Raw genomic sequence first — 16,416 nt, 5'->3', positions numbered from 1 at the left:
GAAATGATTCCAGTTACCGGGTTTTCACTGTGATGTGTGCGATTTGTCATGTTTTCTTTCTAAGGAACTCCAAAGAACTGAATGTGAAATCAAACTTGAAGTAGAAACTGTAATCAAAACTGGCAGACAAATTGATCAGAAGCAGCAGACCGACAGCCCCAAAGTGCTGGACGAGCAGCTGACTTCTGTGAAGGTATTTTATAACAACCTGGATGCTCAGGCGAGGACAGCCCCGCCCCGCCACTTCCCTCTCTCTCTCTCTCTCTCTCTCTCTCTCTCTCTCTCTCTCTCTCTCTCTCTGTGTGTGTGTGTGTGTGTGTCTCTCTCTTGTGCATTTTATTTTATTTATTTATTTAAATATATATTTTATTGATTTTACACAGAGAGGAATTGAGAGGGATAGAGAGTTAGAAACGTCGATGAGAGAGAAACATTGGCCAGCTGCCTCTTGCACACCCCCCACGGGGGATGTGCCCGCAACCAAGCTACATGCCCTTGACTGGAATCGAACCCGGGACCCCTCTGAGCCAAGCCGGTTTTGGCTCTCTTGTGCATTTTAAAATTTAACTTCTGGGAGAAACTGTGTTTAAATTTTATAGTATTAATAATGTGTTCAGTGATTCCAATAATGTTTATTAATTTTTAAATGTGCTAATATTCCAATGAGTACAAATTGTATTGAAACTTATTTTTAATATTTAATCCAGATTCACTTTATATTTTCAATGACTATTGACATTTCAAAAGTAAACTTAAAAAATAATAGTCCCTGTTTAAACTCAAGTTATTGGCTTATACCAATATAAATTGAATTTAGATTGATATTTCAATTGAATAGGCTACTGAGCCGTGTTCAAACATCAGGTTCTAATAAATCTTATGTCACAAGAAGGTCACATTGGTATAGCAGGATTTAAAATCCTTTCAGGAAACAGCTATCATTTGGACATTTTAGTGAATCGGCCAGGAATGGTGCGCCATTTACTGACTGGATCCAACAGGCTGAGTGTCTTCTCTCACTGAGAATCTCAGTCTTGAAACCAGCGAAGTAAAAAAAAAAAAGTGTGGAACTGAAAACTTGGCAGTATTAGAAAGCTGTGTTAGATTACATTTTAGATCCTTCTTGCATTATTAAATAGTAACTGAGTTTCTATAAGAGCCCAGAGAAAACCAGCTAAAATGTTATCACTTTCAAACCAGTGAAAATGGGCAGTCCCTACATTTCCTGACTGTTTTCCTCACTTCTGCAAGATTGGGTTGTTGATTTTGATTCATTTTGAGGCGCTATACCACTGGATCACATTTCTCAGCGCATCATTTTGGCATTACACTGCGGAAGTTCTTTTTGAAATGTTATATTTATTTATTGACTGGGCAATATATGCATGGGAATGGCTCAGACCAGGCTCAATCCAGTGGCTGTGTCACCTGGGTCATGGTCTTCCCCTCTTCAGGCTTCACCATCCTCCTTCGGATCTTTAGTTTATATGGAGAGGCCTGACCATGTCAAAAAAAATGTCTAGTTTACAAATAACCAAATTTGGGAAGTGGATAAACTATGAATTATATTTTAGAAAAGCTCCCTTTTCAATGGCCATAATCCCAGCCACATTATAAATGTGCTGGTGTTCCCCCGAGGTCTGTTCTTGTAACACATAAATGCAGAACTCTAGATTAAACATCTTGTTATTAACACGATGATTTTGGTCTTGAGTTTTGGGTTCATTTAGGAATTGTAACCATTTTCAGAGTCACTAACTCAATGAACATGTATTTGTGATCATTTTACTATACTTTTGAACTTACAGGGGAATATCATTTTTCAGAAGCTCAATGTAGAGACAGTGAAACTATGAAAGAAGCTACCTCAATTCACGAGTAGATGAACTGTGGTTATTTGCAAATAGTAGCCAGCATTTATTAAATTGTAGCCATCTACAAGTAAAAGAATTCAACTCCTTAAGGACAAGTGTGTGGCCCATCACCTTTGTTATTTTGAAAGTTCTGATTAGAGGACACAGAAAATAGAATTATTAGGGCAGATAAGTAGTCCACTCAGTTTAGCTTAGTTTTCTCTGAAGTTAGGGTCTTAGGGCCTTTTATTGTTTTATGTAGGATATTCATGTTCTATAATATTGTTCTCCAGCGTCAAGATTGTATATTGAATTACTGTATGTTATTTTAATCAAAACCCAATTAAATTTCTTGTTATGTTATCAATACTTATTTAACTTAGTTACATTTTTTAACAGTGAGGCCCTGAGGTCTTAAATATAATTGTGAGATTTAAAAAATGGTGAAATAATAATGATATTAAAATGTTTCATTTCATATGGAAGTTTATGATTTGCAGCATGTTTTCCTGTCCTCAGTAACTCAGGAAAGAACCTGTTATGCTTTCCTGTTTGCTAAATGAGTTTCGGTGGCATTGGTCCTAAAGCGAAACATATCTGTTTAAGATTAGGCTGCAGACGAAAATTAGAATAGAGATTGATAAGGGTTTGCATAGCAAAGCAGGGCAAAAATATAAAAAATCAAAATACAGTTTTAAAAAATTTGGTTCCAAGTATTGTACTTTTCCACAAAATAATCTTGTGCTTTTTTTCCGGTTAATTGTGGGGATATTTTAAGAGATATACATTGTTATTTTTAATGATTTTACAGGAAATTCCCATTCAACAGAGGAGAAGAGGCCAACTAGCTTCTGGAATTAAAGCCTCACTTATTTCTCAAGAGTATTTGGTTGAGATTACCAAGCTTTTCCGTTCTATGGACGATGCTGAGTTATCACTTAATGCTCCCGAGCTAACCAGTCACCTGTATACAGACTTATCTGTTCAGGAAAATGTTCTGAAGGTAAATCTCCAGGCAGGGCCTTTGAATCGCTGCAGTTAATGTAGAAATAATGCAAGGAATTTGTCATTGTGCCTACCTAGATGATCTGTAGCTTTTAAATCTTGGACCAAAGATTTAATAATGTGTATGAACAATAAACCTTTCCTGTATTTACCAAAGAAATATTATAAAAATTTAATTTTTAAAAGTAGATGTGGATTTTTAGTATGCAGTTACTTTTTCCATCCTCAGAGACTTTTTTTTGATTTAAAAACTTCTAAAAAATTTCTATATTGATTAAAGTATCACATATTTGTCCTCATTCCCCATTTCCATCCCAAACCCCTTCCCAACTATGCCCCCACCCACCCTGTTGTCCGTGACCACTGGTTAGGCTTACATGCATGTACACAAGTCTTTTGGTTGATCTCTTCCCCTTACCCCAACCCTCTCCTACCTTCCCTCTGAGGTTTGACAGTGTGATCGATGCTTCCCTGTCTCAGGGTCTGTTTTTGTTCCTCAGTTTATGTTGTTCATTATTTCCCCTATGTGAATCAAACACCTGCACAAAACATATTGCCTTCTTATAAACTGGACTGCCAGTTGGATATGAAATGTCAGCATTAATCTTGTCACCTATCATGATTTGATATTGGCCAATGGTTGGGGTCTGGGATGGGATATTGATTGTAAGTTAATTAGGGATCTAGAAGTTTTCAGTTAATTCACAAAACTATTAAGTATCATTAAGGCTTGTTCATATAATCTGATTATACTTATGCTAGAGGCCTAGTGCATTAAATTGTGCACTTAGAGGTGGTACCTCAGCCAGCCTGCGCCCCCTCACAGTGTGGGAGCCCTCGGACATCCTTAGGCTCCTGCCACCCGCCACTGCTGCTGCACTTCCAGCCATGAGCCTGGCTCAGGGCTCTGGCTTAGCAGCACTTCCCCTGTGGGAGCACAGTGACCACCAGAGGGCAGTTCCTGCATTGAGGGTCTGCCCCTTGGTGGTCAGTGCACATCATAGCGACTGGTCATTCTACTGTTTGGTCAATTTGCATATTAGCCTTTTATTATCTAGGATATGAGGTCACAATAAAATTGCTGATAGAGTTGATGGCTTTGATTGACAGCTCATTTCTGTCATTTAAACTAGCATTTTAAATATATGAAAACATAAATGATTTTAGCTTAAGCACTTCATTACCTGTACAGAATGTTATAGAATTTTTTTATTTCTGGACAAATGCCACATGGGACATGTGCTAGGATCTTTTTTTCTCTCACCATTGGGATATCATGTAGTGTTCTTTACGCTTTGGTCAATACCGGGTATTATTATTATTATTTTTTTTAAGTTTCCAGTTTTGATTAGTAAATATTATTATATCTCATTATCTATTAAGTAAGTATTATACCATATACATTTTTCATCTGTGATTTCATTCTTTTTTACCTTTTTGCTGGATCTTGTTAATGTTTGGCAATATATTTGTAGAATATCAAAGTCCAACTGGACAAGCTCGGAGAGCAGATCACAGTCATTCACGAGAAACAACCAGATGTTACTACACAAGCTTCTGGACCTGAAGCTATTCAGATCCAAGAGACACTCTGTCATTTGGATTCCAACTGGAATGGAATCAACAGGATGTATAATGATCGTAAAGGGTATGTGTAAATTAAGTTAAATTTTAATTTAAAAAAATAACTATAAGCTCATGAGCCATGACAAAGGTCACATGTACATTAAGATTAATGAGAGTATGTTTCACATCCTTGGAAGAGGCTCTGTTTAATAAATTGTGTTGAGTGTAGTTCCTTAAAGAAAGAGGAAAGAGATTACATATAGGTAGGTGATCATTTGCAACATAATATCTTAATAATTAAAGGAAGCACCTTTAATTTTAAATATCTAAATAGTCTCCATTTTCTTTAAAATAGCTTAAGGGTTTTCATTAATGTTCACTTTCCCAACATGTTGATGATTAATGTGAGAGACAGGAACAGATAATTGGAATCCATATATAACCACAAACTCTTTAAAATTAACTTGTTAAGTAAAATGATTTTGAGCCTCCGTCTTTCTAGATTTTGACCAAGCCTATTAATAGGTGGAATTAAAAAAAAAAAACACGAGGAGATTTTTGGCAGTAACTGGGTATATAGTAGAAAGGCAAATAAGATGTGAAATAATAGCCCAATATAAAGTACCATGTAAGAGAAAGTTAACACAGAAAAGTACATCGGAAAACTTTAGAGACATATACACAAAAATTAGGCATCATGGTCTTCATCTTTTTTGTTTTGTTTTGTTTTGTTTTAGCCTATAATCACCTATGTGTGATTATATAATCTTTGAAAAGATATCTTTCAGTGGCCTTTTGGTATATTTATTTGTATGGATTTTTAAATTCATCTGTATGCATTTAGAGAATATTGTTTTAAGTATACCTTTATGCATACTTCTATCTAATTAGACTTGTTTATTAGATAAAGATTAAATTGTTAAAAGTAATAACATCTTAAGGCTCTGCACTGCATTATGAGATTGGTTATTATACTCTTGCCAACAGTATATGTGAAAGTTAACCGAACACTTGTTAACAAGGAAAGGTTGTTTGTTGTTTCTTTCAGACCTCTGCCAATTGTATAGTGAAGATTGCATCTCAATGGATTTTCAATTCTTTGTCAGCGACATTTCAATATTCTTACATATGTTTAATGGCCCCAGTGTTATTTCTTCTGTCAGTTGTTAGGTCATATCTTTGCTCAGTTTTCTATTATGGTATTACTATTTACTGATTAATAGTAAAGAGTTTTTTTTTTCTACATTAAGGATATTACCTATTCATGTTTCTTGTTTATTGCTTAGTCCCAGCTTTTCATATGCTGTCTAATTTTGTTAACGGTATTTTTTGATGTATGGGTTTAATTTTACATAATTATACTTTATGAGTCTTTTTCCTTCCTGATATTGGTTTGTTTCATGCTTACAAATTACTTTTTGTGTGATATTAGTTAAATATTTATGTATCCTTTAAAAACAATTTTTTTTGATTTAAAATGATCATTTAATAGCTAAGCCACCTGAATTTTATTTTTAAATATGTTTTGTATTAAGGCTCCAGGTGGGTGGTTCTATATACTGACTGTTCAGTATCAAGCCTAGGGACCCAGGTAGGCAATGGTAACGTCATCAGAAACCAGGAACTGAGGTGGTGAATGTTTTTGGGGAAAGATATCAATGCCAGTTGCAATATTTGAGAAAGCAAATTTGTATGTTTCTAGATTAAGGCTTGGATTTTGAGTCCTTTGACTCTCTGGAAGTCCATAGACCTTCACAATTCCATACTGCCTCCCATATGAACTGACCGTGATCAGAAAGGAGGTGATGACTTAGTGCCTCCTAGTTGAACATTTCTCTCTCTCTCTCTCTCTCTCTCTCTCTCTCTCTCTCTCTCTCTCTCTCCTCTCTCTCTCTCTCTCTCTCTCTCCTGTCTCTCTCTCTCTCTCTCTTTCTCTAATATACGGATATACTGCTTAGATTTATTTGGTTTACTGTTTATATTCTCAGTGTCTTTGGAGTGCCTTTCTAGCAACATCTTTTCTTTATTATTGCAGCATCCCCAAAGCTGAAATTGTGGCTGTTATTTAGTTACTGCACATTTTTACCGAAGACGATAAATATTGTTTTAATGTTTTTTTCATAGTATTCTGTTTGAAGTGCTCTTAATTTTGTCATGCCCAATAGAATGTTGCTTGCTATGGGCACTTAACAAATATTAACTACATTTTCAAAATTATGTTCATGGGAGAAGGAAAAATAAACATTATTTTAGAGTTAGAGTTGTCAGGGATTATTTTATTATTTTTTAAAATAGTAATATCTTTTTATTATATAGAGTAAGAATTTTATTAATATTAAAATCTCAGGGGTATCTTCCAAGCCTTTCCCAGCACCACTTAACAAAATGAAAAGGCAGAAGGAAAGTGTTTAGGATCTGACTGCAGTAAAACTTATCCTTCTTTATACTTATTTTATACATTCTAAATATGACTAGCACTGGGCTTTGACTTTATCTTATTTCTAAAGGAGAGAGGATTAAATGGGCAACTCAGTAGTCCTTTGTCTCATTGCCTAACCTGGGCTTTGCAGGCACTTCCATACTGTACTATGGATTAGTCATTGCACAGAGGGTGTTAGTTTGCTAGAGTTACCTTAATAAGACACCACAGGCTGGGCGGCTTACTCAACATACATTTATTGTTTCCAGTTCTGGAGGCTGGAACTCCAAGATCAAGGCTCCAGCAGGGTTAGTTTGTATTGAGGCCTTTCTTACTGGCTTGCGGTTGGCCACCTTCTCCCTGTGTCCTTCATGTCTTTTTCTCTCTGCTTTTTTCGGACACAGTGAACGATATCTCTGGTGTCTCTTCCTTGACTTATTAGGATACCAGTTGTGTGGGGTTACGGCCCCACCCTTAAGACCTCATTTAAAAAAATTACCTCCCTGAAGGCCCTATCTCCAAATAGTCACTATAGGGGTTAGGGCTTCAACACATGAGTTTTGGGATCACTATTCAGTCCATCACACAGAGAATAAGGGAGGGAAAGGAAATTTTGAAGTATTTTGGCATTTTGGGTTCTGTTCTACCTGAGAAGTAAAACACCATAATTTTTTCCCTAAAAGAATAGAGTAATCATATTTGACATTTCATGGTATTAGAAATGTTAATTGTTGAAAGTTGGGTGGGTTAACTGCCTGTAGCTAATCCATCTTGATTTTCCAAACTGAAGAAGGCTGTCTTTCCAGGTAATAAGCTGCCTAGTATGTGTGCGTATGTGTGCAGGCATGTATGTGAAAGAAAGGGGGGTAGGATGGTGCTTGAGCCAGTTTCTTGGTACGACCCCTTTCTCTAAAAGGAATCATTAACTGTAATCCATTACGAAAACTGATCTTAGAGCAGTGAGTTGTGAATTCACTGATTTTTGAAGCTTTCAGTTTAAATTAGATTTGAATTTATTTAGAAAAAAATGTTTCAAAGCAGTCCTGGAAAGTTTGGAAACCTATTTTATGTTCATTTTTGTCCTCTAGTTATGTTGACAGGTCTATGGAAGAATGGATAAAGTTCCATTGTGATATAAATGACTTTGGTTTGTGGACAACGGAAGCTGAGGAGTTACTGGCTGATGCCTTGGCTCCAGATGGTGAGAAAGCCAGGGCCCACCAGAAGGTGAGTGCTCTCCATCACAGGATGCAGATCTGCTACTAACTGCCATATTCCTTTCTTCTTCTTTTTTCTTTTATTTCAGAGAGGAGAGGAGAGGGAGAGATAGAAACATCATTGATGAGAGAAAAATCATTGATCAGCTGCCTCCTCCATGCCCTCCACTGGGGTTGTGCCCTGTTCAGGAATCGAACTATGATCTCCTGGTTCATAGATCGATGCTGAACCACTGAGCCACACTGGCTGGGCCATATTCTTTTAGTATGTGGCATTTAAGATATATTTCAAAAGTTAGAGCTAAATATATGAATTTTTAGATGCATTACAACCTGCAAATTTTATTCCAAATCTATTTTTCAGTCATAAAGGCTTAGGAAACATTATTTACATTTTTAATTAAATTTTCGTGAAATTTAATTAAAAATACTCTTTAGTGGCTAATATGAAAAAAAAAATATTAAAAAAATTATATTTATGCCCAGCCAGTGTGGTTCAGTTGATCTATGAACCAGGAGGTCATGGTTCGATTCCCAATCAAGGCACATGTCTGGATTGCAGGCTGGGTCCCCAGTGTGGGGCATGCAGGAGGCAGCCAACCCATGATTCTCTCTCATCATTGGTACTTCTTTCTCTCTCTCCTTTTCCCTCCCTCTCTGAAATCAATAAAAGTACATTTAAAAATTTTTAAAAATATATATATATATTTAAAATGACACACGTAAAATTTTGTACCCAAGACTAAGGCAGAAAGATATCAGCATACCTCACCCCTGTTTTCTGTACTTAGCACTTATTGCCACTTCGTATTTTTGATAATTATTATAAAAGTAAATTATTCGTGAGCTATGTCAGGGCAGCTGCTCATGTAAGTCTAATTCAGTCTTGGAAAATATAACAGTAGCAAAATCAGTTCTGCTAATAAAATAGGGCTTTAAACATAATGGTCGAAAAGCAAACAAAATTTCAATTTACCATTGTTAAAAGATTTTCTCTTTTATTATATTTTAAAAATGTATTTCATGGAGAAGATTCATGAGGCATTAACAAATACATTTATTTTTTCTCATATACATGTTATTTTTAGAAATATAGATGAGTGACTAAATTTAACTTTAAAATATTCTCTTTAAATCTGTTGCTTAAAAATTTAGAGACCAGTGAAGCAATGTCTCAAGAAAATGCAGTTTACCTATCTGTGGTAGGACATAAGGGCATATGGATTTATTTTTCCTTTTGATATATGCTTTCAAGCACATATTTGGGAAAAGTTAAGCAATCTAATTTAATCAAACCTGATTGATGCTTATGCTTCAGTTGTAAACAGCTGCTATTTTCTCTATATTATTTATTACCCTGTTTCACCCTATGACATCCACAAGCGTGGGTGAGATTTCAAAATGGATTTTGTGTAGTGCGCTTACTGAAATTTAATGAAAATCTTTTTAAGTGCCTTTTTCATGAATATAATGTATCCCATGACTTTGTTCCTCTAGCTGCTAGAGTCTAGCATGTAAATTAATGCCTGGGAACCTGGGGGATTCCTTGCATCAGGAAATGTTAACTTAGTGTCAGAATTCATCTTGGGCTGTCCTCTGTTGTAGGCACTTGAGGAAAGCATTAGCAGTCACCAGCCCGGTGTTTCAGCCCTCAACGCCTCCTGGGACGGGGTTGTCCAGAGACTCGGCCCCACGGATGGGAGCGCCTTAAAAGACAAGCTGGACCGCCTAAATCAACGTTGGGCTGCGATCATCGCAGAGGTGAAGGATCGGCATCCAAGGTGACTGAGCCTCACTAAGCTAAGGGCACAAGGATAGACATTTAGGGCAGGGCCTTTTAAAGATACAATCAGAGAAGTCCAGAGTTCTCGTGTTGCCTGATATTACTGACAGTTAAGACCTGCACTGTCCATGTTATGCATTTTAGAACCCTCCTCCTAACTGAATGTTCAGGCTGTCCATGAAGTCCCACTTTTTGTGCAGTAGGATACACGTGAAACTTGCCTTGCTCTTTTTATTTCTGACTGTTGATTGTGATACGGTGACCATGTGGCAGGAACTGGAAGTAGTTGAAAGAACACTCTGGACTTCTGGTCTGAAGATCGGGGTTCAGGGTCAGGCTTCTCACTTGCTCATTTCCTGACTGGACCTTGGGATCTTCATTAGTAATCCTCTTGCTAGGTCGTTCTTAGTCACAGGGTGTGCTGTGCTCATATATGTGTCAGTGCTTGGCAAATAATAAATACCTCAACTCTTCCAGGTAACAGGATACATATGATGTATTGTTGTTTGTTCTTACGCTAAATTATGTTACAGTGTCCCAGATTTTATTAGGGTACCTTCTGGTTGTAAACACTTTTCCAGTGACTATAAAGTTCAACATTATACATGTGCTATATATTGCTTTAAAATTATTTTGAAGTTATTTTCCTGAGATGGTTAATAACTAATGGATAATTTCTAATTTGCTTAATACATTCTGTCTTATGAATGAGCTTTTTGGGGTGGGTTAATGGTAATTGTAGGCTAAAAGTTTCCAGGTACTTTTTCCTGCTAATCTTAACTCTGTAGATGATGTATTATTTTAGAACAATGCTAATATTTTGTGAACGGCCAACCTAATATCTTCTTAAGTCCAATACAGGCATACTTTGGAGATATTGTGGGTTCGGGTCCAGACCACTATAATAAATCCATCATCACAATAAAGCAAGCCACACATATTTTTGGGTTTCCCACTACATATAAAAGTTACATTTAAACTATACTGTAGCCTATTTAGTGTGCAATAGCATTTTGTCTAAACAATCCATTATGTACCTTAATTAAAAAATACTTTATTGCTAAAAAAATGCTGACCATTATCTGAGCCTTCAATGAGTCATATCTTTTTGCTGGCTTGAGGGACTTACCTTCAATTTGTAAGAAAATGCAATTCCTGTCAAACACAGTAAAATGAAACACAATAAAGTGAGGTATGCCTATATTATAACATAAAATATTCAAGTATGACTGTTTGGCCTTTGGTTGTTTTTTATAGAATAACAACATCTATCATTTTGTGTGTTTTGGTAAGAAGCAATAGCAGTTTGGGTGTCTTGGTTGAGAGTTTGCCACAGAGCGGAGACAGCGTTTGGCACCTTGTACACAGGCCCCATTTAACTCCATCGAACTCTCTGCTAGTACAGGGTTGAGGAGCCTTTCCTCTGCCAAGGGCCATTGGGATATTTATACCATCATTTACAGGCCATGCAAAATTAACAACTTAAAAATTAGCCTGCTATATTTGGTCAAATGTTTAATTAACTCACCCCTAATGCCTTGGCAGGGCCAGACAAAATGATTTCTCGGGCCTTACAGTGCCCAGAGGCTGGGAGTTCCTCAGGCCTGCTCTAGGCCACCAGCAGGCCCATTCGTACAGCTTTACAAACTGAGGCTCAGAGAGGGGCGGTCCAAGGTCTCACACAAAGTTATTGATGATGCTAACTTATGCTCTCAAGTGCAGTTCTGTACAAACTTGGGAAGGCCACAGACCTCTAGCTGAGTTTTCTCTCTGTAAATAAGAACTGGGATATTTTCGTAGAGGAGTGTCATAAGAATTAAATTAGAGTGTTTGTGAAAAGCATCTTTCCTGCAATGCCCCCTACTGGGGCTCGAGCCTGCAACCTGGGCATGTGCCCTTGACTGGAATGGAACCTAGGACCCTTCAGTCCTCAGGCTGAAGCTCTGTCTACTGAGCCAAACTGACTAGGGGAAGAAGAAAAGATTTTAAGGAAAAAATGCTATGTTCTGATGAAGATGCAGTGTTGTCGCCAGGTGGGGTGATGAGCCATGGCATTTAGGCCTCTCAGGGGAAAGATCCTGAAACAGAGCTTTGAAGTATTTATACCATTTCCCATACATTCCGCCTGGGGAGGGCCTTCTAGGGAAAATAAGTAGAACAGGCAAAGGTGGGAGGGAGGCATGAAACAGTATGGCAGGGGAGAGACCTGCCAAGGTTAGAGGGAGACGAAGGTTCAGGGACCAGGGCCACGATTGGAAGCTGAGGTTCTTAGGATCTTCTATGCCATGCCCATGAGTTTACATGGGGAATCTTTCCAGCTTGAAAATTATCTATTTGCCAGGTCTTCTAAAGAAAAGGATGTACCCACTGGCATAGTAGATATTAGCAACAATACAGAAATTCTAAAGCTTTTTTCAAATGGATCTCTGTGAGCTGTGCTAATTATAGCTTCCAGAACTAACACATTGAAGCCACTACTTATTTTAATCTTTTTTTTTTTAAAGAAAAGAATAACGTACCTCTTCTCCAACATCTGATATTTTAACTAAAGTGCTTGTTTTTATAAATTCGTGGTTTAACATCACTTCAGTTAGTCATTTATCTTAACTCAGAGCCACGTTGGCACTTTAAGAGCTTAGATGTGTACTGTTATCATAGTCATCGAAAAAGCGCACGTTTCAATCTGTTTTGTATTGAGTGCCTGTAGTTAAATAACTGCACAGGTCAACAGCTCACAGTGTTATTTCTTAATGAGCAATTGTTGTCTACTGTTAGAACATGAATTTAAAGCTTGTTTTTATTCATAAGGATAACGTTTAAAATGTAGATTATATTTAGCTAGTCTACAGATGAAAATTTTGTGACTCAAATAAGCAGTATTGAAATAACTTGCTATTTTCCTTCATAGGTATATTTTCAAAATACTAAATTAGTCATGATTATGAAACATGAAACATTTAAATGCCAGCTTTTTTTTTTTCTTTTTTAAATGCAAGTCTATAATAGTATTTTAGGTGTTTCCAAAGTAGTTATTTTAGTGAAATACTCTTTGATACAGAGGGTAAATTACCTGTTTTGGTATTTTTAGTCTTAACAATAGTACTGTTCTTGATTTTTTTGTTTTTAATTTTGAAGCAGTATTTCCTCCTAATGGATACTTAAATTTAAAAACTTGTGACTTTCATTAGTTTTTTAAATATTAAAATACCCTCTTTTAAATATTACTGATTCTCTACTAAATATATATTTATTTAGAATATATATTTTTTTGTGGTTGAAAAGACAAAATTATAGCCATAAAAATATGGTGATACAATGTAATTTATTAAAAAATTGCATAATAATTTACATTATTAGCTATAAAATTAATGATACCACCCCAAGCTCTAAATAGCTTTCAAACCCTTTCTTAAAAATAAATAATCTTCTTTGTCATATGAGTTCTAATCATACTCTCATCTTCTGACACATGGATTATATACTTATAAATGTTATTCTTATAACATTTAAATGATCTAATTAAGACAGTTTCTTTTTTATATTTATAATAACTATTTGTGTCCTTATGTCCTTTAAAACTTTTCTTTATTTTCTAGATTTCTTTTTATGAGTAGGCTATATTTAAATATCAGTTTTATTTTAATGAACCAACTAGATTTCCATTTTCTAATACTTGTAAAAAAATTCCATTTTCAGTATCCTTTCTTTCTTTCCTGTGAATAAAGTGGAATAATAGTTGCCACCTAATGTTAATAATATCTCATGTAATGAAGTTTTTCTCTCTCTATGGAGTAATTATGTGCCTTTTCTTATACTTTTAGATCAAAACACTTTTCATGGTTCTTAAAAAGTCTATTATGTTGAACAGTGGGATCTAGCTTAAAAAATTCTTATTATCAAATTTCAATATAATATTCATGATGAGAGAAAATAACAGTCTTTAGTTTCAATGTTTTTGGATTTAATAAAGGAAGAATTCTTACATTATCAAATAATTGGCATTGCAGAATGTATACATTATTATTGACACATTAAAACGTATTGAAATAATTATCAGGAGTCATTTCATTTGCGGCTTACTTAGTACGGATATGCAAGGCAAATGTGTGCTTTTCTGCTTAATTGGATAATTTGTCCCAATATTTTTCAATAATATCTTCTTTTAGAATATATGGGAAAAATGAGCAAATAATGGAATATAAGAGTAGAACAGATGAGATTACCTGTTGGTTAACAAAGGCCGAGAATGCTGTGCAAAAGAGATCCACCACCGAGCTGGAAGAAAATTTCAAAGAATTAACGGTAAGTGGTTTGTCTCTACATTTGCCAATTGTTTTTTGATGCACGCACAGTTACACTAAAAATAAGATAAAATATTACAAGGAGAAAAAGGTAAGAAACTTTGTGCTTTGTGGTGTATGTCGTGAACTTTAAAGAGGGATATCTTGGACTTTCCCTCTAAAGAGCAGCTGTCTTTTGTTCTTGCAGAGGTAAGGCTTCCCTGATAGAAATGAGAAATCGTGTGGTCTCAGTATTAGACCTAAGGTTTTTAGGATACTTTAAGTAGACATCATCATTGTAGAATAAATTATTGCTTTGAAGTAAAGTTTTTGCTTTTGGATTTAGAAGATAATTGCTAATTACTAGCTATAAAGTTGAGTTTTGTAGAAACAAGAAAACTCTTAAGTGACTTGAGACCCAGGGTCATGGTTGTATTAATACAATCTTTTCTGTTTATCTACAACCTACAAGGGTTGTTTATAACTGTTTATTTATGCTACATATAAAATACGTAAGGATATATAAATAAATATAATCAAATAGCCATAAATTTTATATCTTTTTGTGTTAAGAATTGAAAGACTTATTGCAGAACATAAACATACTGTGTCCATATTTTTATTTTATAAAAGAAGAAATTGGGTGAGTATGTGAATGAACACAAAGGCATGCATCAAAGTTTGCCTAAAAGGATGCCTACTAGAGATTTTGTCTAAAGAAGTAAGATTGAGGCATTTTGGAAACTATTAGTAACAACAAAAAAATACTATGTGGGAAACAATTACTAAGTTTTCTTTTCAAAATGTGACATCAAATAGCCAACAAACTTGTTCCTGTTTTAACTACAAATTTCATTCATTTTCTTGGAATATTTGTGGGCCATTGCAAAGGGCAGGACAGTACAATAGGATCTGTAGAGATGAGGTAGAGAGAGATGCATCCAACCCTTTTTATGTTGTTTTGGCCTTTCATTGGAACGGACATCATTTGCATCATCTAAGAACAGAATGTTAAATTATCAATGTAGATAGGAGAGGATATGACTCTATTATGAGACAGGGAGCACCCGAGTGCACATTGCAGGAGGTTGGTCGTTCCCGTGTCAATTACAATTTGTTGAGATATGTTCAGGCTTCTTAGAAGTTTATTGTCTACTTAAGAAGTTAAAAATTTACATTTGTAAAATACCCAAAGTATGTTAGTTTCTAATATAGTTCTTGAACTTTCTCTAGTATGACACACTTCTAATCATACCTCTCTTCTGACACCTTTAGGACTTAAACCAGGAAATGGACGTGCAAGCTGAGAAACTCAGATGGCTGAATAGAACTGAACTGGAAATGCTCTCAGATGAAAGTCTGAGTTTACATGAAAGAGAAAAAATGTCAGAAAGCTTAAGAACTGTGAATTCCACTTGGAATAAGGTGTGTATTAAGAATTTCTTTATGGTAGAATGTCACTGATTTTACTGTACGTAGGCGAATTATGAATGTCCAAGAAGAACCAATGCTGACTGTGCAGAGAATTCCAACAAAAGCACTTTGGGAAATACTATTCTGGGATATTTAATTCATCCATGCAGTCATTCATTCCCTGAATAGGGTTTAATCGAACTTTCACTTTACGCCAGTCACCATTTTAATACAGCAAAGAGTATGTCACTCCTTCTAATCCAAAGAGTTTATTGTGGGGAGACAAGTAGCTAAGCAATTATAACATAGAGGGATCCATAGAGATATAAAAGTAGGGCATATACCTGGCCTTAGGGGGTAACTGGATGGCTTTTCAGAGGAGATCATTTCCAAGCTAGTTTGTAAAGCATGAATAAGAATTGGAAAGATGAACAGTGGGGGAAAGGGCACTGCAGAGAGAACAGCAGCAAGTGAAATGGTCTAGAAGAGACAGAGAATGAGCACAATGCACTTGGGTCCTGGAAGTGACTCAGCATGAAGTAACAAATGAGTGATGCTGGCAAACATCAGATCCTGGAGGCCGCACCATGCATCACAAGGAATTTAAGCTGTGTCTTGAGAACAGTTCATCGCTTTGAGAGCAGTGGGCAGCTGTCAAAGGTTGTAAAGCAGGAGAAAGTTACCTTTTGTAAGCTGACTATAGCTGCACTATAGAGATGGATGGAGTGATCCTAGGATGGATGTTCTTAGGATATCAGGAAGTCAAGTAACTCCTCTTAGCAAAACCCACTATCAGATCAGGATAGCTGATCTGGAAAGATCAATTATAGGGTCGGCAACTAAGTAATTGCGGATTTTTTAAAGAAAATCAAAGACAATT

The 16,416-nt window shown here is 35.9% G+C and overlaps 1 protein-coding gene across 1 annotated transcript; it reads left to right on the top strand.

Moving 5' to 3' along the window:
- Nucleotides 1-64: 64 nt before the first annotated feature.
- LOC311616177 (utrophin-like) lies at nt 65-16,108 on the top strand (the record flags this gene model as incomplete). The annotated part of the gene is made up of 7 exons (XM_084907449.1): nt 65-193; nt 2,665-2,856; nt 4,334-4,506; nt 7,932-8,070; nt 9,666-9,841; nt 14,010-14,145; nt 15,399-16,108. Coding segments are annotated over 7 exons (1,134 nt in total), but the record flags the coding sequence as incomplete, so codon positions are not given.
- Between the last annotated feature and the right edge of the window lie 308 nt (nt 16,109-16,416).

This window comes from Pipistrellus hanaki, assembly GCF_964339955.1.
Source record: "Pipistrellus hanaki genome assembly, contig: scaffold_85, whole genome shotgun sequence".
Lineage (NCBI taxonomy): Eukaryota > Metazoa > Chordata > Mammalia > Chiroptera > Vespertilionidae > Pipistrellus > Pipistrellus hanaki.
This window is presented reverse-complemented; position numbering and strand designations above follow the sequence as displayed.